This window comes from Giraffa tippelskirchi, chromosome 4 (genome assembly GCF_054371585.1).
Source record: "Giraffa tippelskirchi isolate mGirTip1 chromosome 4, T2T-mGirTip1v1.2.pri, whole genome shotgun sequence".
Classification (NCBI taxonomy): Eukaryota; Metazoa; Chordata; class Mammalia; order Artiodactyla; family Giraffidae; genus Giraffa; species Giraffa tippelskirchi.
Window position 1 is genome coordinate 130,277,087 of NC_137278.1, and position 23,412 is coordinate 130,300,498.

The 23,412-nt window shown below is 36.6% G+C and overlaps 1 protein-coding gene across 16 annotated transcripts in view; it reads left to right on the top strand.

Annotated features, from left to right (window-relative positions):
* Positions 1–17,121, top strand: part of TFCP2 (transcription factor CP2) — a 44,999-nt gene extending 27,878 nt beyond the window's left edge. For 2 of the 16 annotated variants that reach the window (XM_081592409.1, XM_081592393.1), the window contains exons 2-15: positions 633–784; positions 1,349–1,425; positions 2,316–2,421; positions 4,252–4,358; positions 5,377–5,529; positions 6,241–6,351; positions 7,972–8,060; positions 9,899–9,947; positions 10,302–10,395; positions 11,268–11,358; positions 12,879–13,000; positions 13,440–13,582; positions 15,241–15,292; positions 15,698–17,121. In XM_081592409.1, coding sequence (XP_081448535.1) covers positions 1,369–1,425; positions 2,316–2,421; positions 4,252–4,358; positions 5,377–5,529; positions 6,241–6,351; positions 7,972–8,060; positions 9,899–9,947; positions 10,302–10,395; positions 11,268–11,358; positions 12,879–13,000; positions 13,440–13,582; positions 15,241–15,292; positions 15,698–15,735 — 1,212 coding nt within the window. In that variant the 5' untranslated portion in view covers positions 633–784; positions 1,349–1,368 and the 3' untranslated portion in view covers positions 15,736–17,121. Of the gene's footprint in view, positions 1–632; positions 785–1,348; positions 1,426–2,315; positions 2,422–4,251; positions 4,359–5,376; positions 5,530–6,240; positions 6,352–7,971; positions 8,061–9,898; positions 9,948–10,301; positions 10,396–11,267; positions 11,359–12,878; positions 13,115–13,439; positions 13,583–15,240; positions 15,293–15,697 lie in introns of all 16 variants that reach the window. The other 14 variants (XM_081592394.1, XM_081592397.1, XM_081592398.1 and 11 more) reach the window with 14 other exon arrangements.
* The last annotated feature ends 6,291 nt before the right edge of the window (positions 17,122–23,412 follow it).

Below are 23,412 nucleotides of genomic sequence, written 5' to 3' on the forward strand. Positions count from 1 at the left end.
TGGTCCAGTACTGTTTAATGAGGACATCAGAAGGAGCAACATACTAGAATTCATCAGATCTGTGTGTTTGGTTTGCAAGTTTAGATAAACTGATGGAAATACAGGAAGCTTTTTTTTGGAGGAGGTTGCTGGTAGGGATATCTCCATGTTAGTTGTATTCCATAGATTGTGGGCTGACCTTGAAATATATACTGGTCATTGATTTGTGCTTTTCATTTGGTTTCTTGGAATTTTGATTCTTATTTAAATCCTTACAGAAGATGAGCTGATGTGGTTATAAAAATACTGTAGTTGGTGCCTTTCTGAGAACAAATACATCACTGAGCGTCCTAAATTGACATTTTGGAACCCTGCATACACTTTTCAGAGCCGTTGTAGGAACCCCTGTCTGTGATTCCTAGAAATGCTCTTTGGACACTTAAGTGATTTTTAGCCATGAATGTCTGTCACTGCCCACATTGTTGGGGTCAGAGGGATATCCCAGCAGGTAACCTGAACTAGATGGTTAGGAAGAAACTTCATGGTAAGTAATGTTTATGGTTTTTGAAAGCAAACTGCAGTTAAAACTTTCAGTATAAATCTGCTCTTACACCATTGTCAGATGTTAAAGTAAGGCGTTTGTTTTATTTTAGTGATGTCCTTGCACTGCCCATTTTTAAGCAAGAAGAATCAAGTCTGCCTCCAGATAATGAGAATAAAATCCTCCCTTTTCAATATGTGCTTTGTGCTGCCACCTCTCCAGCAGTGAAACTCCATGATGAAACTCTGACATATCTCAATCAAGGTTAGATGTGGTCTTACTCATTAGTATTATTTATAGACCTACTGGATTTGTGATATTTAACTAGGTACACTTATGTGTAAAAACTATACCTTTCTAGTGTGACCTGTTAAAGTCAAAAATTTCCTTTAGAAATTTGAGTTTCAGTGTTGTATTTGATAAATATTATTGGTTTCTTTCCTCTACCTGCCCATTTTTAGTTCCAATCTCCCCTTTTCTAATCCCTATTCCCTGAACATCCCTGTTTGTTACTGTCTGAGAAGTATTACTGTATCCAGCTCTTTTATTTACCAGTTGTGTGACCGTGGACAAGTTGATTAAACTCTACATTTCAGTTTCCTTATATGTGAAACAAATCAATAATACCTTAGAGAGTTGTATGAATTAAATGATATAATTTATGAAAAACATTTAGCATTGTGCCTAGCATATAGTAAAGGATTATAGTTGCTACTAATACTAATAATGTTACACTCTTGTGTATTCAGACAACTGAATTTTATTCTTTTTGAATCTTGCGAAGTTAACATATGATAAATATAATACATAGTTACTTTTTTTTTCTAGGACAGTCTTATGAAATCCGAATGCTAGACAATAGGAAACTTGGAGAACTTCCAGAAATTAATGGCAAGTTGGTGAAGGTAAAAGAAAACAAGTACTGACCCTTTTTGGATTAATATTTTTTTTTCCTAAGGGGCTTGGTGGTAATCTCTCACCTACTATAGTTTGTTGGCAGAGTGGTAAACTGCTGTGTTATTTCTTAGGGGCCAGAATGAACCCATCTATTCACCTGGATTTTTCAGAGCTGCCGAAAGAGAAAACTTAGCATACCAGGTCTGGAGAGTCTCATGACTCAGTGAAGTTCTTTTTGGGTGGAATAAAGTAGCCTCCTTGAGATCTTTAGAGAAGTTCCAGTGTGTCTTTGGATACTTGGTCTAGTAGAAAGGAAACCGGGAGTTACTGTTGATGAATAGCAGTTTTCTTAGCCTGGACTGATAGTAATGAATTCATAGTATAATTGAGATGGAGGAGTTTGGTCAGCTGCTGTAGATGATGAAGAGAGAGATGTTAACAGGCACCTCCACAAAGTAAAAGTAACAAAAGGAAAGTTGATGGAAGCAGCCCCTACCTACCCTCAATGTTTACAGGTTGTATGGTGGGTTAGCAAGCAAGGGACTTGGTGAGAATTTCATATACATCTAAAGAACTAAGCCAGACGTTACATGGTAACAGTAGACACATATAGTAATGCTTCCAGTGGGAGTTCTTTATGCCTAGTTACCAATCAGGGCTGATGTTTAAGCCAACTTTTAATTATGGTACTAGTTAACTATGAGGATTTTATTTGAGTAGTTATAAAGTTTGCCTGGAAATTTAGAATGGTATGGATTTTAAAGTAAAACGGGTCTCAAGAAAAATAATTTTAGGTTGTGTCTGGAAGCCAACTGGGGGTGACTCCTGGTAGTTTTCTTTGACAGCACTGATTTTTTAAGGGATCCTGTTATCATTTGATTTTGTTGCTTCCTTTTAGAGTATATTCCGTGTTGTGTTCCACGACAGACGGCTACAGTACACCGAACATCAGCAGCTGGAGGGCTGGAGGTGGAACCGACCTGGAGATAGAATTCTTGACATAGGTAAGTTAAGAGAATCTATTGCTTAGGAAATGCCTTTAACTATGGTCTGTGAATTGGTTTTCTTTACTTGACATTTGCCCTGACTCAAAATGCTCCAGGGCTCAATTAACATAAACTAAGCATAAAATATTACTGGTATAATGATTCCAAAATTCAAGTTGAAAGTGTAGACACTTCAGTTCTGTTAACAATTGCATCCATTACTAAAGAGTGATTTTTGTTTTTGTTTTTTAATTTAGTTGTGGTAAAATATATGTAACATAAAATTTACCATTTTAACCATTTTTAAGTATACAGTTCAGTTGCATTAAGTACATGCACATTGTTGCCCAAACCATCACTACCATCCATCTCTAGAATTTTTTTCATCTCGCAAAACTGAAACTCTGTACCCATGAAACAACAATTTCCCATTCCTTCCTCTCCCCAGCCCCTGGTAACCACTATTTTACTTTTTATCTGTATGAATTTAACTGCTGTAGGTGCCTCATATAAATGAAATCATTCAGTATTTGTCTTTTTGTAACTGGGTTATTTCAGTTAGCATAACCCTCAAGATTCATACATATAGTAGCATGTGTTATAGTTTCCTTCTCTTTGGGAACCCTTATACACTCTTGTGGAAATTAAGTTGGTATAGCCACTATGGAAAACAGTATGGAGGTTTGTCAGAAAGCTAAAACTAGAACTATCATATGACCTAACAATTCCACTCCTGGGTATATATCCAAAAGAAACAAAAACACCAATTCAAAATGATACATGCACTGCAACTTCATAGCAGTATTATTTACAGTTGCCAAGATGTGTGCGCAACCTAAATGTCCATCAACAGTTAAATGGATAAAGAAGATGTGATACACACACATACACACACATATGTACATCCAAACTCTACAGTGTTAGCCTCTCTTCATGAATATACTTTTAGTTCTGGCATCTGTCCTTGATCTCTTATTGGTTATTATCTCCTATTGGTAAACATAGTTGCTAAACAGACCTAAGTATTACTAATTTTATCTGAGAAAACACTGGTTCTCCTACAGATATCTTGATATCCATTTGATAAACTGACTTTAGGATAAATCCAACACAGCTAATAGTGTGGAGTGGCACCCACTTAATGCTTTCTTGTTTGAATCATTGATATTAAAACAGTAGAGAAGTTATAGCACAGTTACAATAACAAATATTAGCTGGCCTTATCCTTCAATTTGAATATTAATAGCAGTCATGGAATAATATTTAAATATATGCCATATGGAACAGAAAGTAAAGTTCTAAAGTCGGTTCATTTTCCTCCCCTCTTGAGTATAAGTTGTAACATTCTGTTATAGGATTCTTTGATGACTTCATGAGTCAGCATCAACTGTTATGTTAAATTTACCCACTTACATTTGTGATGCAGTGATTTCTGTCTTTATTTGGACACTACGCTTTATCCTTCTATAGCAATCCTCTTAATTTTTCTTTAGCAGTAACACTACCCTTAAAACTATAAGTGCGGCAGATTGTAAATTAAATTTTTCATGACACTAGAGCCAGTGCGTAGACTAAATTTAAGTAGAATTCTGGCAAATTAAAAGGAAACTACTCATAAATTGTCTTATTTTAAAAACATTTTAAAGTGGAAAAAAGATGCTCAGAAGGAAGGTACTTAGGTCAATTTTAGCTCTAATCGAACTCTTTTTTGGCAAAAAAAAAAAAGAGGTTTAGTGTATGATACACAAAAATCTTGGTAATTTGGGACCAATGATAGAAGAATCGGTGCTTTCTTATTTAAACCCAGTAGCACCCAGAATTGTTCAATGATCACCATTTATTTCTCAGATATCCCAATGTCTGTGGGTATAATCGATCCTAGGGCTAACCCAAACCAACTAAACACAGTGGAGTTCCTGTGGGACCCTGCAAAAAGGACGTCTGTGTTTATTCAGGTAAGACATTGTGGACAGGGCTCCAGTTTTTAAAAGGATACCTTACCACCAGTTTGGTCCTTAAAGGATAAAAACATATTGAATTTGAAATCTTTCCAGGGTTGTAACCTGTAAACTTCTAAACAAGTGCAGACTTCTCAACATGTGAAAGCAAAGAGGAGTTTCTGAGTTGCTCTTCTAATTTCCCCAATTTATTTATTTGTTTCTCTCAAAAATACTTGCTAATGCCTGCATAATATTTTATTCTTGAGATAAACTTACCTAACAGTTGTCTAGCATTGAGATTGTCCTCATTTTTCAGTACTACCAAAGAAGTTATTTTGAACATCTTCATAATTAGAATTTGATTTGCATATCTGATTATGTCCTTTGGGTAGATTGCTTGAAAACTCTTATTTATAATAATGATAGCCAGTGGTTTATTGAGTTCTTCTCATCAGATAGTCACTGTGTTAACACTTTTTACCCATGATTTTAAGACTTTCAACAAGAATCCTGTGGAGTAAGAATATTCCTTGAGTCTTAGATAAGTTAATAACTTACCCAGGCTAGTATTTGGTCAACCAGGGCTCCACTTTGAAGATTTATCAAGATCTTGGACTTTATGCATCAGCCTAGCAAAAAGTTTTCTTCCTATTGCTCATGAGCTTTCATATTTGCTATTCTCCCAGCATGGATAGTGCCTCTGTTTTCTAAAATCTACCATAAATTTCAGGAAAGTTTCATTAACAGAAACCATTTCTCTTTTATGTTAACTCTGTCATTTCTGAAATAATTAATAAATTCCTCAGAGCAGCTTTTTGTTAACATTAGACCTGTACATTTACTTTGTTTGCATTTGTAAATCATTGAAGTTTTCCTTGTTTCCTCATGAGAGTATAAATTCTTCATGATGAGAAAGAGAGTCTAAGTTTTTTTTTGGTAGGTGTTTAAAGGTTTTGCTGTTGCCCTAAAATGTTGCTGACTGGTTTGGCTCCTAATAGTACTGAAACCTGGCTGGATGGTATATTCTTTTCAGGTGCATTGTATTAGCACAGAGTTCACCATGAGGAAACATGGTGGTGAGAAGGGAGTGCCATTTCGAGTACAAATTGATACCTTCAAGGAGAATGAGAACGGGGAGTATACTGAGCACTTACACTCAGCCAGCTGCCAGATCAAAGTCTTCAAGGTATTCCTGGGCTTTGCGCTGGTCCTTGGACTTTTTTTCCTTGTCTTTCATTTGCAACATTAGTCACCAAGTGAGAAAGTCAGCTTGTTTCTTTTCAAAAACTATGAAAGCCCAGCCTAAATTAGAGTTAGTGGAATAAGTACTGAGCTGCCCAGTAAAGAAGTTTAAATAGGGATGGTGGGAGAAGGGGAACTTGGAAAAGGGATTGTAGGGATATCATATGGATAAATATCTTCTCATTGCAAGATTCATTAACACGAAAGTATTTGGAGCACGACACGAAGTCCCCCTTTACCACTCTTACCCTGACCCCCCAACCTCTCCCCAGAGGTAACCAGTGTCAATAATTTCATATGTATTCTAATTCACTTCTGTGCTCTTATGTACACATGTACATAGATATTCACGTATTTTACTTTCTTTGAAACATAAACAGAATTGTATGAATTGTTTTGAAGCTTGCTTTTTTCATAACTTAACTATGTGCTTTAGAGATTTTTTCCATGTCTGAAGCTATAGATCTCTTACTTGCCTTCAATTCCATTACACATTTAAATATCCTATTTTCAGACTTAGATTTAATGATGGATGTTATCTTTACCTCATTGTATATACCTTTTTGTTTCACAAGTGATTATTCTAAGTTTGTAGAAGTAATGTTGAATCAAAGGGTGAGTACTTGAGTTTAAAATGCAATATTTCTCCTTTCAGCCCAAAGGTGCAGACAGAAAACAAAAAACAGATAGGGAGAAAATGGAGAAACGAACACCTCACGAAAAGGAGAAATATCAACCTTCCTATGAGACAACTATACTCACAGAGGTAAAAGGATTTCTTTGGGTGACAGTTTCAATCAGTATTTTTTACTCTTAAAAGAAATATCCAATTATTTTGTAACATACTATTGATCGTTGAACAACACAGGTTTGAACTGCATGGGTCTATTTATACATAGATTTTTTCCCCCCTGCTAAATATGTATTAGTACTAGGGCTTCCCTGGTGACTTAATAGTAAAGAATCCGCTGGCTGCTGCAAGAGACTTGGGTTCGATCCCTGCATCGGGAAGATTCCCCTGGAGGAGGAAATGACTACCCACTCCAATATTCTTGCCTAGAAAATTCCATGGACAGAGGAGCCTGGCAGGCTACAGTCCATCGGGTTGTGAAGAGTCAAACATGACTGAATACGCACACAACTGTGGACTGCAGTACTGCATGGTTTGCAATTGAATACAGGGGTGCAGATACAGAGGACTGACTATCAAGTTACACCCAGATTTTTGACTGTGGAGAAGGAGATGGTGCCCCTGACACCTATGTTGCTCAAGGGTCAACTATATACATATTATCATTATGTTGTATACCTAAAACTAATATTATAAATATATGTCAGTTATATTTCAACTTAAAAAAAAATAGAAGAAACATCACTTCTAGACTGATCAAAACTTATTTGTCCTCTTTGTTGCGAGGACTTATGAAGAATTAAGATTTACTAATCAAGATGTGCTTTTTGAGGGACTTCCCTGCCGATTCAGTGGTTAAGACTTCACGCTCCCAATTCAGGGGTCACAGGTTCAATACCTGATTAGAGAACTAAGATCCTACATGCCGCACGGTGTGGCAAAAAAAAAAAAAAGGTGTGCTATTCGACAAATGAACTTATCTACAACACAGAAATAGAGTTACAGATGTAGAAAACAAACTTATGGTTACCAGGGGATCAGGATCAGGAAGGAAAGGATAATTTGGGAGACTGGGATTGACATATACACATTGCACTGTGCTATACTTAGTTGCTAAGTCATGTCTGACTCTTTGTGACCCATGGACTGTAGCCCACCAGTCTCCTCTGTCTGTGGGGATTCTCCAGGCAAGAATACCAGAGTGGGTTGCCATGCCCTCCTCCAGACATGTACATACTACTATATATAAAATAGATAACTGATAAGGACCTCCTGTATAGCACAGGGAACTTACTCAATACTCTTTAATGGCCTATATGGGAAAAGAATCTAAAAAAAAAAGTAGATATATGGTGTATGTATAACTGATTCACTTTGCTGTACACCTGAAACTACCACCACATTGTAAATCAACTCTGTGTGTGTGTGTGTGTGTGTGCGTGCGTGTGTGTACGTGCTTAGTCGCATCCAACTCTTTTCAACCTCATGGACTGTAGCCCACCAGGCTCCTCTGTCCATAGAATTTTCCAGGCAAGAATACTGGAGTGGGTTGCCATTTCCTATTCCAGAGTATCTTCCCAACCCAGGAATTGAACCTGTGCTCTCTTGCATCTCCTGCATTGAAAGCTGTGTTTTTTACCACTGTACCACTTGGAAATCCAAAAAAAAAAAAAAGATGGGCTATTTAAGCAACAGTGTTTTGGTGGAACTCCAGAGTCATGTGGTTTCTGCATCTAAATTGCCCTCTGTTTTTAGTGTTCTCCGTGGCCTGAGATCACATATGTCAATAATTCCCCATCACCTGGCTTCAACAGTTCCCATAGCAGTTTTTCTCTTGGTGAAGGGTAAGTCTAGAAAGTGAAATTGGCTTGTGTTTGTCCTAAAAATATATTATTTCATTATTTCTCCATAAGCAAAATCTTGGCAAATCAGTAAGAACTTCTATTTGGTCAGTCTTTGATGGACTTATATATTAACTGAGGGTTGGATAATCTTCAAAGAGACTCAGTTTTATGTAGCCTTTCCCCCCCCCCGCCCCATTAATTAATTAATTAATTTATTTATTTATTGGTCATGCCACAGGACTTACAGGATTTTAGTTCCTCAACCAGAGATTGAACCCAGGCCTCTGGACCTCCAGGGAATTCCCTTCTCTCCACTCTTAGAAAATAGCATTATGGTCAGTGTTTAGTGATTTGCAGACTGATTTTCTGGACTTTTCCCTTCTTCCTCTTACTGCTTATCTTGAGGTTATTTCACTTCCTGGTTATAGCATGGTCACTGGGAACTGAAACACAGTTGTATAGACACTAAAATCTGTTTGGTTACTTATTAAAAAATGGTCCTAACACCTAATTTATTATAAATCTTTGATAATTGTGGGAAGAACGTAAAGGTGAGAGCTCAAATGAAGTTTTGGAATTATCTATGGGATTTATTTTGTCTTGCCTTATTGTCTTTTATTATTAGAGATAATTGAAAGTTGGCATAGATGCCTACTCCAGTTAAAAAAAAGTTGTCTTATAGTCCCAGCATTCAACACATTTTCTACATAGGCCATTTTGAAATTTGAAATAGGTTGTGAAATGTGTGACTAGTTTGATTATAATGTTTGCTTTTGAGTTTATTTAGGCTCTATGTTCATGCTGCTTCTGAAAGTATTTAATTACGGTAGCTTAGAGAATTCCCTGGTGGTCCAGTGGTTGGGACTCCAGACTTCCACTGCAGGGGGCACAGGTTCACTCCCTGGCAGGGAACTAGGATCCTGCAGGCTGTGCAGCACAGCCAAATAAAAGGGGGGCCAGTTAGCTAAAATATTCAAAATGTAACTAACAATTAAGAATAAAACTAGATAGCAGTTGCAGAAGGAGTAGACAGACAACTAAGGCTCTAAGATAAGTTGATTACTAAATTTGAATTTTGCAGCAAAGGCCAAAATTTTAAAAAAGAAAAAGATATTTTTTGAAAGAAAAATCTGTTACCACCCGATGGATTATGCAGTCTACTTATAGAGAATTTAAAATATTATGCAAAACTTAAGAGTTCTAAAATGTTCTCTTTGTCATGTAGTTCAATATTAGGCTCTAATTTTTCTCCCATAAAAGAAATAAGCATTAGGGAAGAGGGACAAACTACTGAGTAAAAAGAAGTGTAGGGAAAACTTAAGGGTGTGGAGCTAGGCCTTGGATCACAAATTAGCACTAATTTTTGAAGCTTTTTAAAAAATAATTATTAAGTGTTTTTTATTATAAAAGTATGTGATCACATTTTATTGTATACTTTTTATTCTAATTTTTCTTTTATCTATTTGTGTATATTTATATGTTTCACATAGTAGTAATATATTGATTACTTTTATATTTTGATATTTTTATAGTCTAAAAAGCTTATGTTAGTATTGTTTATGCCATAATTTAATCAGTCCCAACTTACTGGATTTTTGATATTTTTTTCAATTTTTTCAATAATAAAAAATGACATAGTTTCTACTGCTCCCCACCCCAAAGTCTTTATGCTAAAATAACAGATAATAGAAGTGTTGGATCCAAGAGTTAAGAATGTTTTATGAGATAGTACAAATTCCTTTCAGTCTCTAGCTTTAAGACTTACAATGATGCAGAGTGAGACGACAAACCCTACTATGTTTCATGGACTCATCCTTTCATTTTAAATGTTTCTTTAGAAATGGTTCACCAAACCACCAGCCAGAGCCACCCCCTCCAGTCACAGATGTAAGTCCAAAGTTAAATGTCAGTTACTGGCGATGTCTAATAATACTTTGGTGACTGTGTAATTCAGTAGAAATTCTCAACTTCTAGAGAGTATTATTCATTCTTTCATTAAGCAAACATTAAATTTTGACTAAGAACCAGATACTGTGCTGTATTTAAGGAACTTTCGGTCTAGTGGGGAGGATAAAGATGGAATTTCATGGATATCTTGCATGGTTAGAGAAAGAAGACCTGATGTATAAACAGCTTCTGAGCAAACTCTGTCTGAATGTGGGTGTATTTGGCTGTTGTAATGTTTACCTTTTTAAATTTGAGTCTGTTTAGTTACTAGAAAAAATACTTTCCCTTTTTCAGAACCTCTTGCCAACAACCACACCTCAGGAGGCTCAGCAGTGGTTGCATCGAAACCGTTTCTCTACGTTCACGAGGCTTTTTACAAACTTCTCAGGTTAAATTTGCTTGTCCTTTGTTTTGCCAGCATGGGATTTCTTTTATACTCTAGAAACTCCTGATATTCCTGTGTTATTGTGTGTGTGTGTGTATTGGGGGAGGGAGGGGCAGCTCTTAATGCATTTTTCTGATTAAATGAATTTCATTGAACTCTTCAGATTTTCTCACCAGCTGCAACTGTGCTGTGAAATACTCAAAAAGAAAACCCTCTTAAACTCATTTTAATTTTAAAATATTTATTCTATACCTTTAAAATATATTATCCATACAGTATCTTATCAAGGAGCATTGCAGGTAATCTGAAATTTCCCCCCTGATATTACTATATTATATTTTCTTTGCACATTCCACTTTTATTTAGCATCTGTGTACCAGAAATGGTAGGAATATATAAATAGATAAGGCATAGTTCCTGTTCAGTCACCATCTAGTATCAAAGAAAATCCAAATCAAAATAAAACCTTGAAAGAAGGAAAACAAATAGTTGTGATGCATTAGATAAATGTAGACAAGTGAAGCATTTGGAGAAGGGTCTGCAGTTAGGGAACATGTGTGATGCATGAGGTAAATCTTGAGGGCTGAGGAGGAGTCTGTTCGTCAGACAGTGGAAAGATATTTTAGGCAGGAGGAACAACTTACTTATTAGGTATGATCAGTATGATGAAAGCATAGGGTTGAATGAGTAAGTTAATTGGGTCGGAATTGAGAAGGGAGAGGATGCAGAGGCCAGGTCATGGAAGGCTTTATATACTATGCAAAAGATTATGACTATAGCTTACTGGTAATGAGGTGTCCTTGTAAGAGTCCATTTTAAAAGTCATTAACAGAGAATCTTTGCCTTTATCACCCATTTGCTTATATTTATTCCAGGAGCAGATTTATTGAAACTAACTAGAGATGATGTGATTCAAATCTGTGGCCCTGCAGATGGAATCAGACTTTTTAATGCATTAAAAGGCCGGTATGTAATTAGTGTTAAAATATCAGTGGGGTTGGATTCCAAATGGATTTGGATTCAGGGATTCTTCACAATACTCTTTGTGCGGCTGAATACATCTTGTCAGAACATTCTATTTGAATGCCAGCTGTGTGCCAAATAAAGATGAAAATTATCTTTTCCTGTACTTGATCCAAGAAATTCCTCATGATATTTCATTTTTCATTTCCAGGTAGTTTTTTTTTCATTTAATTAAATATTCATTGTCCCTATTATGAGCCATTAGGCTTTGGTGATACATTGATGAGCTTTCTGGAGAGAGAGAGATAAAGATGATATACAAGAAGTATTTTGAAAAGTAATAAGTGTTTTAAAGAAAAATAAACAAAAACAAAGTTATAGCTTGTCGAGTACTCAGAATATAGTCAGGGAAGACCTTTCTGCAGAGGGGATATTTAAACTGAGTTATGAGAAGGATGGAAGCTTTGGAGTCATGAGGGAAGAAGGTTCTATGCAGAAGAAACAGTAGGTACAAAGGTCCTAAACTCAGTTTTACTAGAGAAGAGATCATTCTTAGGTTTTGGCAGGAATTCATGGAATGTCTGCTTAATACAGAGTAAGAGTAATGCCTGAGAGTAATTCAGCAGAATAATTAATGTCTGCTTAATTTCAAGTCTCTGTTTGGGATTTACAATTTAAAGTAGGTAGTAGTAATATTGATGGAAAAAAATACAGGTTAGTGCCATAGAACCAAATCAGTGACTAAATAATGAAATAAGATTATGAAGTATTTTTGTTTATTATTAGAGATATTAAATCAAGTTGGAAACTTTTAAGCAAAGAGGTGAAATTCAAGGGTTGATTACTAGGAATAGATCATTCATTTACTAGGAATAGATCATAAAAGAATAGATCATTCATTTTTAAATGTATTATCTACAGAGCATTTAGAAGTAGGAATGAATAAGATGATCAGAGCAAGAGGTAATTCAGTATGGTTGTCTATGAAGAAACAACAGAAGAAAGGCTAAAGCTGACTAAGAGACAGTAATGAGGGAAATGAGATTTTCTAGTCTGTGGCATTGGTGCTCTTAAGTAAAAGGTATATCTTTGAACCTTACAAAACAGTGGCTCACACATACTGAATCCTTCTAACCTTTACATCAAAGGTTACAAACTCAATGACTACAGAGGCCACGTGTAAATGAGTGACAGTCAAGTCTAGGGTGTACTGAAGAATGCATGGGCACCATGCCTGTGGGACAGCTGATTGGGTTTTGTTTTGTAGAATGAGGACCTTGGATTTTTCAGGGAAAACCAAAGATTCAGAGGTTGATGATGCCTTCTGTTGGAATGAATTCAGTTAGACACACACACACCCCAGTGAGGAATAATAATTCATAGCAAATGAGCTGCACTGGTCCAAGGGCTGCCAGTTTTCAACCTGTGCTCTATAGTATTAATGTAGACACACAGGTTCTTCGGTAAAATGTGCTCACCATGAGAAATGTGACTTAACAGTTTTTTTTTTTTCTCCTCCTTAGGATGGTGCGCCCAAGGCTAACCATTTATGTTTGTCAGGAATCCTTGCAGCTAAGGGAACAACAGCAACAGCAGCAGAATCAGCAGAAGCATGAGGATGGAGACTCAAATGGTACTTTCTTCGGTAGGTCGTTCTGGACAGGCCAGGACAGATATGAAGAAAAACGAAGAGATGACTTATGAGCATGTGTGATGGGAATTTATCAGGCAGCAGAATCAGGATTTGCTAAAAGTAATGGTAATTGCTCTAATGTTTATTGAGTTCCTAATACACACCAGGCACTATTCTCAGCATTTTTACAGGTTTTAATTTTTACAACTGGTGTCTCCTCATAGCAATAGATTTTACTGTTCTTCCCCAACATTTAGATGAGGAAAATGAGGCTTAGGGATGTTTAGTAATTTGTCCCAGGTCGCACAGCTAGCAAGTGATTGAGCTGGGATTTCCATTCAGGCAGTCTGCTTCTGTGTCCTTTAGAAAAAGTGGGCATTTGTAGTGACCAGATTGCCTTTAAGAGCAGAGAAACTCGGTGCTGACTGTCTTTGCTTTCTCCCTTTTGCAGTTTACCATGCCATCTACCTAGAAGAACTGACAGCTGTTGAACTGACAGAAAAAATTGCTCAGCTTTTCAGCATTTCCCCTTGCCAGATCAGCCAGATCTACAAGCAGGGGCCAACAGGCATCCATGTGCTCATTAGCGATGAGGTAGATTGTTAGTACAGCTGAATCACCAGATGACAGTGATCTGTCTGGGCATATGATAGGAGCAGGAGCTGTTCCATGGGGGCAGTATGCTCTGTTTTCCAAGACAAGACGTTTTCAAACATTTTTGTTTGTTTACCTCCTAAGATAATTTTTTTAAAACTGTGTATCCCCTTGCACATTTTTAGGTTGACTTAAAAGTTTTTGTTTTAAGTTTAAATAGTGGCAAAAAATGTGCCCATTTTGGGGCGTATCATAGGACATATAAAAATGAAATGATTGCTTCACTTTTCTAACTATATTTCATGTAACCTGAATACAAGAGTAATTTAATTTAATACCACTGTCATCTGTTTAAAAAAATACATGAATATACTTTTTAACAGAATATTTATATCATTTTTTTGTTTTCTTAAGCTGATATTTTCATTCACTTCTCCCATAGAATTTCATCTTACCATAATCTACTTTTATGCTTGAATGTCTTTTATTAGTTTTTCCTACCATATTTCTTTGAAACAAAAACTTGTTTCAGTAAAAATTTAAAATTATTTGTTCTGGATAGAATTATCAACATAATTATACAGTTGGTTAAAACAACATAAATATATTATATATTTTGATATTTTGATAAGTAATTGTTAAACATTAAGAAAAGATTTATTAAAAATACATCTGGGAAGTTCCCTGGTGACCTCAAGGTTAGGATTCCGGGCTTTCACTGCCAAGGCCTGGTTCAATCCCTGGTCCAGGAACCACAAGTCATGTAACTTGGCCAAAAATAAATAAATAAACACAATACAATGAAAGTACATATTTTAATGAGATGGATGAGATTACCTGATTCCTTACCCTCTCTCCCAGACACAATTAATTCATAGATAAACACTGCCTATTGATTGCTAGAATGAAATAGAGTTCAACATCAATTCCATCCTGTTTTTTTCCCCTAGATAAGAAGTACTATGGAATCAGATTCACATAAATTGATAGATAGGAATGGATGAAGTTTGCTATAATAGCATTGCTGGATTTTTTTTTTTTTAACTTTTGGGTTATGTGCCAAAAATTACATAGTGATGGTATCAAAAATTATTTTGAATCATCTGTCATTTGACAATTTGTGGTTAGGTCACTCTTCAAGTCTGGTGAAAGGAAAGAATTGAAAACTTCACGTCTCCACGACTGTATCACCCAGTCATTCTAGTTCTCATTTGCAATTACACTTCTGCATGCTGAAGGCTTTTATAGCTTAGGGCAGTGCATCTCCATAAGATTTCAAGAGGGTGAAACTCTTGCCTTTACTTTATAAAATGAGGAAAAGGAGTTTGAAAAGGGAAGTGGGAAAGGAAAACAAGAGGTTCTCAGGCAGTTTTAGGAGAGAACAGATATAGATGTTTAATTCCTCCCATATGGGCCTGTCTGGATCTCTGTGCCCCTTGGAAAGTCCGGGGGTTAACCGAGGAAAATGCATTCTTTGAACTTTAAGAAAGCTGTTTCAGAGTGTTTAGCTTTTAAAGCTTTTGAAAACTAAACAGGACAGAAAACAAAACAAAGGATTGTTTTTCATTTATATCTAATATAATAAAAAGCCACACAGGCAAAATAAATACAGCAAACCAAGGTTTTTAATGATCAGCAAAATTTCCTGCTTTTTTCAGATGATACAGAACTTTCAGGAAGAAGCCTGTTTTATTCTGGACACAATGAAAGGTAATAAAAAGTAAGATAAATGCCTTTTCCGAAGGAGTCTGAGGGTTTTTTTAAATAGTAATTCTTTGAGGAGAGAGGGAAAATATTAACCACCATATTTGAGATAAAGAATGTGACATTATTGGAGATTGAGTCTTTGTATGAATTGGCTTCTTGCCGTTGTCAGAGTAGACAAAGTGTGACTTTCTGTGCCATCGTCTTTTACCTTCCATGGACAAGTGATGAAACTGAGGCAAAATGTTGATTTTCTAGTGTATATTTATTACACGTATTCTGTGAAAATTAATAAGTATACTACACTTTGTCCTCCTGTTTTTTCTTTCTCTAAATAACCTTAGCACATATATTTTTCTCCTTCTGTGTTTTAGAGGTGACTAAAGATGATTCTTTTTCTTTTTTTTACAGCAGAAACCAATGATAGCTATCATATCATACTGAAGTAGATGTGGCTGCTGCTTCCTTCACCTATCGGAAATTCTCCTCTTGGAGGGGATCACAAATGGAGATTTGAACGGCTACAGGAACCTGACCTGTCTGACTGTGTAGGGGAGTCAGAGGCAGAGGCAGAACCCCAGCCATCTGTGTTGGGGCACACACAGATTTCTGCCTGACATGCATTTCTGCAACTGTTTCTTAGTTAACATTTCTGGATTCTATTGTTGTTGAATATCAATAGAAACTCCACATCATTTAGGGTGTGTGTGTAGGGTATAATGATGAGAATTGTGTGATGTTTAATGGAAAGATGTTAAACTTTGTGGTATGCAGCCCATGTAATTTTTTTTCTAACATAAAAGCAAACATCTATATTCATAAGACTAGATCCTCAATCTTTTTTGCCTGTGAAAACTTCATCAAAGAAGAAAAATGTGGAGAAAGAACAAAATTCTTCTAATTCCCCCATAATTCGATGACGAATAGTAATTTTGGCTAACATTTATTGCACATTTAGTTGTCCAAGGCAGTGTGATAAATTCTTTAAATGGATTATCTTGTTTAAAGCCTCTTAATAACCCTGTATGAAGTAGGTAATAATGCTCCCTAATTGAAGATGAGGAAATGGAAACACAGAGTGGCTAAGGAGCTTGCTGAGTAACAGGCAGCTAGTAGCCAGTGACATGAAGTGCAAACCCAGGCAGGCTGACTCTTATTCACTGCCATCCATGACTGCCACCCTCACAGTACTCTGTGCATGCCATCATTTCTTACTGTGACTCTTCTGGTGAATCGCACATAACAGTGAGCAAGAACTGACGAATTAATACCCAAAGGGACAAACCACACCTAAATAATGATGAACCAATCAAGAGCTACAAAAAATGAGAACACAGACACTTTCAAAGCATCATTAGGTGTCAGATTCACAGAAGGCAGTGAAAACCAGGGATTATCTGTTATTCCCCAAATTCACTATTCTTGAATGACCTCAAACTATTTATTAACGAGTTAGACTAACCTCTGCTTTCTCTTTCCCGTCTCTGCATCTTCTCTTGGGATAGGAAGCTCTTTTACTCATGTAGTGTTCTTTTATATAAGCTTTACAATTCATTCCAATCCCATTCACATTCTTACCATATGCTTTAGTTCTTCTGATTGTAATTGTGTGTGCTTGTGTGTGTGCATGTGTAAGACTGTGGGTCATTTTTTCACATGTAAAGTTTTATCCAGAAATCCATCTCCACGTTATGCTGGGGTGACAAACGATAATGTTCAAAAGATTCTGTATTGGACTTGGATCTGTGTGTGTGTGTATTTTTAACTGTTTGATAAAGTTTAAATGTTTTTATACAGAGATTTTTTTTGTTGTTCATTAAAATCAACCTGCAAAATGGTCTTATTTCTTTTGATTTGAAAGAAATTGAAAACTTTGAAACTGGAAAATTAAGTCAAATGACTTTATTTAAAATTGATGTGGACAGCTTGACATATTAGGCCAAAATACTTTTTTAGTGACTGATTACTGGATGTCTCTATTTTTCTTTGGGGGGGGTACATTTCTAATTGTATTATGTTCCTAAGACTGGTTCTCAGCCTCAAGGGAGTCAGCTGTCTCCCCAGCGGGTTGCTAATTTTTATTTTTATTTATTTATTTATTCCAGTCCTCTGAATGTTAGGCTGGGAGGGTTGGACTTGTAAGGTTCTTTCTAAATCTGAATCTGTGACTCTTGTTTACTGTAAATGATACACAGAATTCTATTAATATATTTATTATAAATTTTATACTTGCTAATGTTTACTTGGAGTTAGAGGATTTTTTAAGAGTAGTTCTCAGATTTATATAGAGATGAATTTATATGTTTATAATCATAGATCCTCAAATTAACTAGAACATCTCTTAGGCTTTCTTTAGCTCCAAAAAATATTTATAGTGCCAATGCTATATAACTGGTAAGAATTGGTATAGTGATAGACCATTGTAATTATTCAGTTTCCTTTAAAAAATTTCGTTTCTTCACTATCGATCTTTTCAATTAAATGAAAATTTTAAACTAGCTTTTTCATAATGAAAGTAATACACAAAGTGATAAACAATAAAGAAATAACTTTTTCTACTTACAATACCTATTATAACTTATAGTAAAGTAAAACTTTTTCTACTCATATCCTAGTCCCACTCTATAGAGGTAGTCATTGCAAAAAGTTTCTCTCTCAAACACACACACATATGCAGATGGGCTCATGTGGTATTAATAGTCTGCAGTTTTCTTTTTTATGTTTAACATGTCTTGAACATCTTTCTATATTAAAATTTATAGTTTGACATCATTTTGAAAAATGGCCATTCCCTATGAAAGGCATTTAGGCTAAGTCCATTTAAGCATATATTCTAAAAATTTTTTGCATTTGTTTCTAAGATACCTTCCTAGAAATAAAGTTGGCTGGATTTTACCTCTTTAACAATGTGACAGTTGGTATTTAAAATAAAGAAGATGGTTTAATATTTCCATTAGAGTGAGGCTATATGAGGAGAAGGGTTAGATTTTAGACCCTCCTGAGAACTGTAGTAGCATCCTATTTGACTTAGCATTGTCTGTACTGTTCCCTTGAAGTGTAATAGGTTCCATCTAGAAGAATCTATAGTATAAAGACTTGATAGTTAAAAGGAAGACATTGGAAAGTAAAAGGATCATTGCAGAACTCTTAAGGATTGAATACCAGTCACGAAATAAAATGTGACTACTAAGTAATGAGGTCCCATATTATGCCCCAATGATAACGTTTGCCCACATAAATGATTTATTTAAGAAGCCATTTAAAGGGAGCGGAAATGGAGGTTGTCATTTTGTCTGGAAAGAGATTACAATATGACAAATACAAGACAACTAGAGTCTGAGAGACCTGAGAAAGTGAGGTCCTCATGAAGGGGTGGACGTGATTCCTGGAAGTCTGACACCGTCAGGCACTGGATACGTTGTGAGGGGTAGAGCATGATCTGACCACTGAGATGGAGGAGCAAGGGGAAGCTTGGCAAGTGGAGAAGGGTTGGCATAATGGAACTAACCATGTCTCATTTAGGCCTAATGAAAGAGTGTTCTAAAACCCTTTGTATCCCCAAGTGTTCTGAGAAAGTCTTTTGTATAGGGTTGCTGCAGAGATTTGGGCTATCTTCAAACTTCCATGAAGTATTGGCTGAAGCTTCAGCATTTAGTTTTGAAAGTAACACAAATTTCAGATGCAGATCTTTGAAGTCAGGACTGAGTTCTTCCTTCTCCACTGAAGCTTTTTTCTCCGGCCAATACCTAATAATTCCAGGTAACTTGGGACCCAAGAGCTCAAACCGAGCCTTTGTATCATTTTTCTGAATTTTTAGTCGGCTTTCTTGGCTACAGATGGTTCCTCTATGGCAATCTGATCTGTAATGGCCTCTGCTGGTCTGTTATGAGAACTCCAGTCTCACCAGGAATGGCACAAATGCTCCCATCTAGCTGTATCTTTTTACTGAAATATAAAATAGTCCTGCTTCATTCTTCTGCTTCTCCTAAAAACTGCTCATATTTCCTCAGTTGTAAGCTAAGGTTTTTCCTGCTAAAATATATTTATTTTTATTTGTGACTAAATTTTTGTTTCATTATACAAACTCCAAGACTTAAATGAGGAAGAAAGATGCTCTATGTGATGTGAGGTTAATGGCATCAGTACTTGTTTTCTGTTTTATTAATACTTTATTTCTCCTTGCTTTTTTTAATGACCTTTTATTTTACCTTTGACCTTAAATGCCCATCTATTTCTACTTCCTCTCTTTTTCCTCATCTTTCCTCTTAACTTCCAGATCTCTTCTATATTTTTCTTTATGAATACTGGCCTGTTCAACAAATTAATTTGGAAATTGCAACTAAATCTAGCATTTGCATTCTCAAATTCAGAGGTTTAATGTTGTTTATGGGCTTCCCTAGTGGCCCAGTGGTATAGAATCTGCCTACCAATGTAGGAGATGTGGGTTTGACCCCTGATCTGGGAAGATCCCACATGCTGTGGAGCAACTAAGCCCTTGCACCACAACTAGAGTCTGTGCTCCAGAGCTGGGGAGACGCAACTGGTGAGCCCACTCGCTCTAGAGCTTGTGCTCCATAGCACGATAAGCCACAATGAGAGGCCTGTGCGCTGCAACTAGAGTAACCTCCCCTCACCACAATTAGAGAAAAGCCAGACCCAGCACAGCCCACTTAAAAAAAAAAGTTGTATGTGAATTACAGTTTTCAGTTGGATTAATATCAATTATAAGAGAACTTCGTATTTAAAAAATACTAATGTATTACTTACTATGTGTTATGCTGTGCTTACTGGCTCAGTCATGTCCAACTCTTTGCAGCCCCATGGACTGTAGCCTGCCGGGCTCCTCTGTCCATGGGATTCTCCAGGCAAGAATACTGGGGTGGGTTGCCATGCCCTCTAGGGGTTCTTCCCAACCTAGGATCAAACCCAGGTCTCCTGCATTGCAGGCAGATTCTATACCGTCTGAGCCACCAGGGAAGCCCTCAGGAGGTAAACAGCAATCTGCAGTGATTAAAATGAGGAATGTGTACCTCACCAAAACAGTACTATTTTGTATTATGTGGGATCTTTGGGGACATGAGTAATAACCTAGGTTTATTCTATTCTGTGAATCTATGTTTTCATGTATTTGCGTAAGGTGAGATACACATTCCTCATTTTAATCACTGCAGACTGCTGTTTTCTTTGAGTTCTTTTTTTTTTTAAATCACTGAATCGCCAAAGAATTCCCTCTTTCTGAATTTTAATGTCTAATTTTTCATTTAAGGGTTTAATTAATATCTTTCCTTAGACATCTGTATAACTTTTCTTCAGCTTTTCATTCACCTTTTTTAGGTTTATTAAGCTTGACTTCTCTAAATTCATCCTTGCACTCCAGCTCCTCAAAAATGGTTGTTATTTTGCTTTATTAACAGGTTTTTGTGTGTATTATACACTTATGTAGATCAATTTGTGAATGTCTTTTTTGAAACCTTCCTTGACAATACATACAGGTTCTTGTTTGTGCTTTTCAATTGCTATGGCCCTCTCTTTCTCCCAGATTTGCTCTACTGATCTCTTTTGGTTAGTGTGGAATTAGTCACAAAGGTGCCTGTCTCTCTAGATCTGGATTCTAATTAAATGTAAGTAAAGTAACATACAGACTCAGGGCTAAATCCACAGATTCCCTATCGAAAACAAGTTAACAGTGGCTAGGGTTTTTATCTTAACTCTTTCTCTAAGCATCTCGGCACATAATATTCTCTGATCTACTCATTTTCAGCCTCCCAGGAGAGTGTACTCTTTTATCTTGTGTTTGGTAAAGAGTGGTTGATAAAATGTATACTTTGGTGTCAGATGAACTCTTGTTCAAATCTCAAATCTTGCTCTTCCTGGATGTGACCTTGGACAAAACAGTCTCTTAAACCCCAACTTTCTCATCTTAAAAAGAAGATAATTCTTAATTCATAGGGTTGTTAAGGAGATTTACAAAGGATACTAAGTATAAAACAGTTATATCTTGTTGCAGCTTTATTCCCTTGCTTAATAAATTTAGGATACTACTGAAGGCAAGATCACCTCTAATGTAGATATGACCAAAAGAGAGACATATAAACACTGACCAGGATATAAAATTTGACCTTTGGTTTTTGTCTTTGTCTGTTCTTGATTATCTGTCTTTGCTTCCTACTTGAGTTTTTTGCCCCTAAAACCCACCCAGCCATGAATTATGCATGGTCTGGAATAAAACAGTCACATTTAGAATTAGATGTCATGTCCATTGTTATAATTTACATATTAGTATTAGCATTTCTTTTTTACTTTTCCTTATAACTTCTACTCTACTTCACTCCTGGTCATTTGACCTCCACAGGTTCTGCTTGGGCTGGAAGCAGAATTGCAGTTATTATGAGTGAACTGGCACCATTGTGGTAACTTACCTAGTGATTCTATCAAGACAATGAAATTTGGTGAATAAGTGGCTCTGTGACAAGTGGTTGTGATGTTTGTTCTAACAATCCAGATGATCTTTTTGACTGATCTACAGCTTACTGGCAAACTGGACTCTGCTGTCTTCTCAAAGGATGTGCTACCTTTGCTTTGGCTGTCTTCTAATTTGGTGTCATTAACCAAGAAAGCTTGAGTATTGAGGCTGATGGTACTCTGACAAATTTCCCTGACTGACTGCTCAGATTCTAGATGTGTTGGTATATGAAACACTTTTAGCCTACTCAACATGGCCTTTGGGCTATTTTTTGTTACTCATTCCACTGACTCTAAACATTCTGGGGTCTTCTCTTCCTTTTTGATTCCTGTGTGTCCAGGAAAAACAGAATCATATGAACATTTATGTCACACTAGGTTGTCAACAGTTTATACCACTATTTAACCTCCACAAAATCCTATGAGATACATACTTTTATCCCCGTTTTGCAGATGAGGAAGCCAAGGCACAGGGAAGTTACCTACCTTGCCAAGGGTCACACCATTAGTAAGAGGAGTTGGGGCTTGTAGTCAGGCTCCAGGTCTCATGCTGTTGGTTACATGTTATATCATGCCTAACTTCAGCAGATAGGTGGAAGATCAGTACTCTAGGACTGTGTTAGTCACTCAGTCATGTCCAACTCTTTGCGACCCCACAGACTGTAGCCCGCCAGGCTTCTCTGTCCATGGAATTCTGCAGGCAAGAATACTGGAGTGGATTGCCATTCCCTTCTCCAGAGGAACTTCTCAACCAGGGATTGAATCCTGGTCTCCTACCTTGCAGGCAGATTCTTTACCATTTGGGTGGGCTACAGGGAAGTCTAAGGAAGTCTAAGGATCAGTACTCTAAGGATTACATTTTTGTGATCTGGTTTTTTTTTTCATTTTGCAGTATTGTTTCTTGGTCTCTCAGAGTCTCTTATATCACCTAGGGGATAGAAGTGGAATTCTTGGCATTTTTCCAAGTCACTTAACCTCTCAATTCTAAAACTGAGATGGCTTGGTACCCAGTAGATCTGGCTCATAGTTCTTGGTGGCAATGTAAGTGCACCAAGCTTTGGAACCAGCCTAACCAGAGTTTAAATCCTGCCATCCATCCATTTGATAAATAAAAAGCTCCTAAATGCCAAATACCATGCTTTGTTTTTGGTGCTGAGGATACAGTAAACAAAACAACTTCTTACTCTCATGGAATTTACTCAATTGATAAAAGACTGAAGGACAAATATATGTCAAATGGTAAATACTTAAGAAATATAGGGCAAGGGGATAGATACTTTTGGGAAGCCCCATTTTAGAAATATGGTTAAGGAAGTGTCTTTGATAAGGGGACGTTTGAGCAAATATTAAGTGAAGAAGTAAGTATGGGTCTAGCTGGTGAAAGAGTGTTTCAAGGGAAAAGGCCCTGAGATGAGAGCATGATTGTCCTGTTGCAAAGAATCTAGTGGGCCAGGGCAGTTAAAACAGAGAAAGGGAGGGGAAAAGTCAGAGACAAGCTGACATACAGGATGGTGGCTGGTGAGGCGAGAGGATTCACCTATATCTTATAGGGCCTTACAGGTCAAAGGAGAGACCTGTTCTTCCATTCTGAGTGAGACAAGACCAAGAGTGGGTGTCCTTGGCAAATGACGTACAACATTCCGATTTCTGAGTCTCCGTTCTCC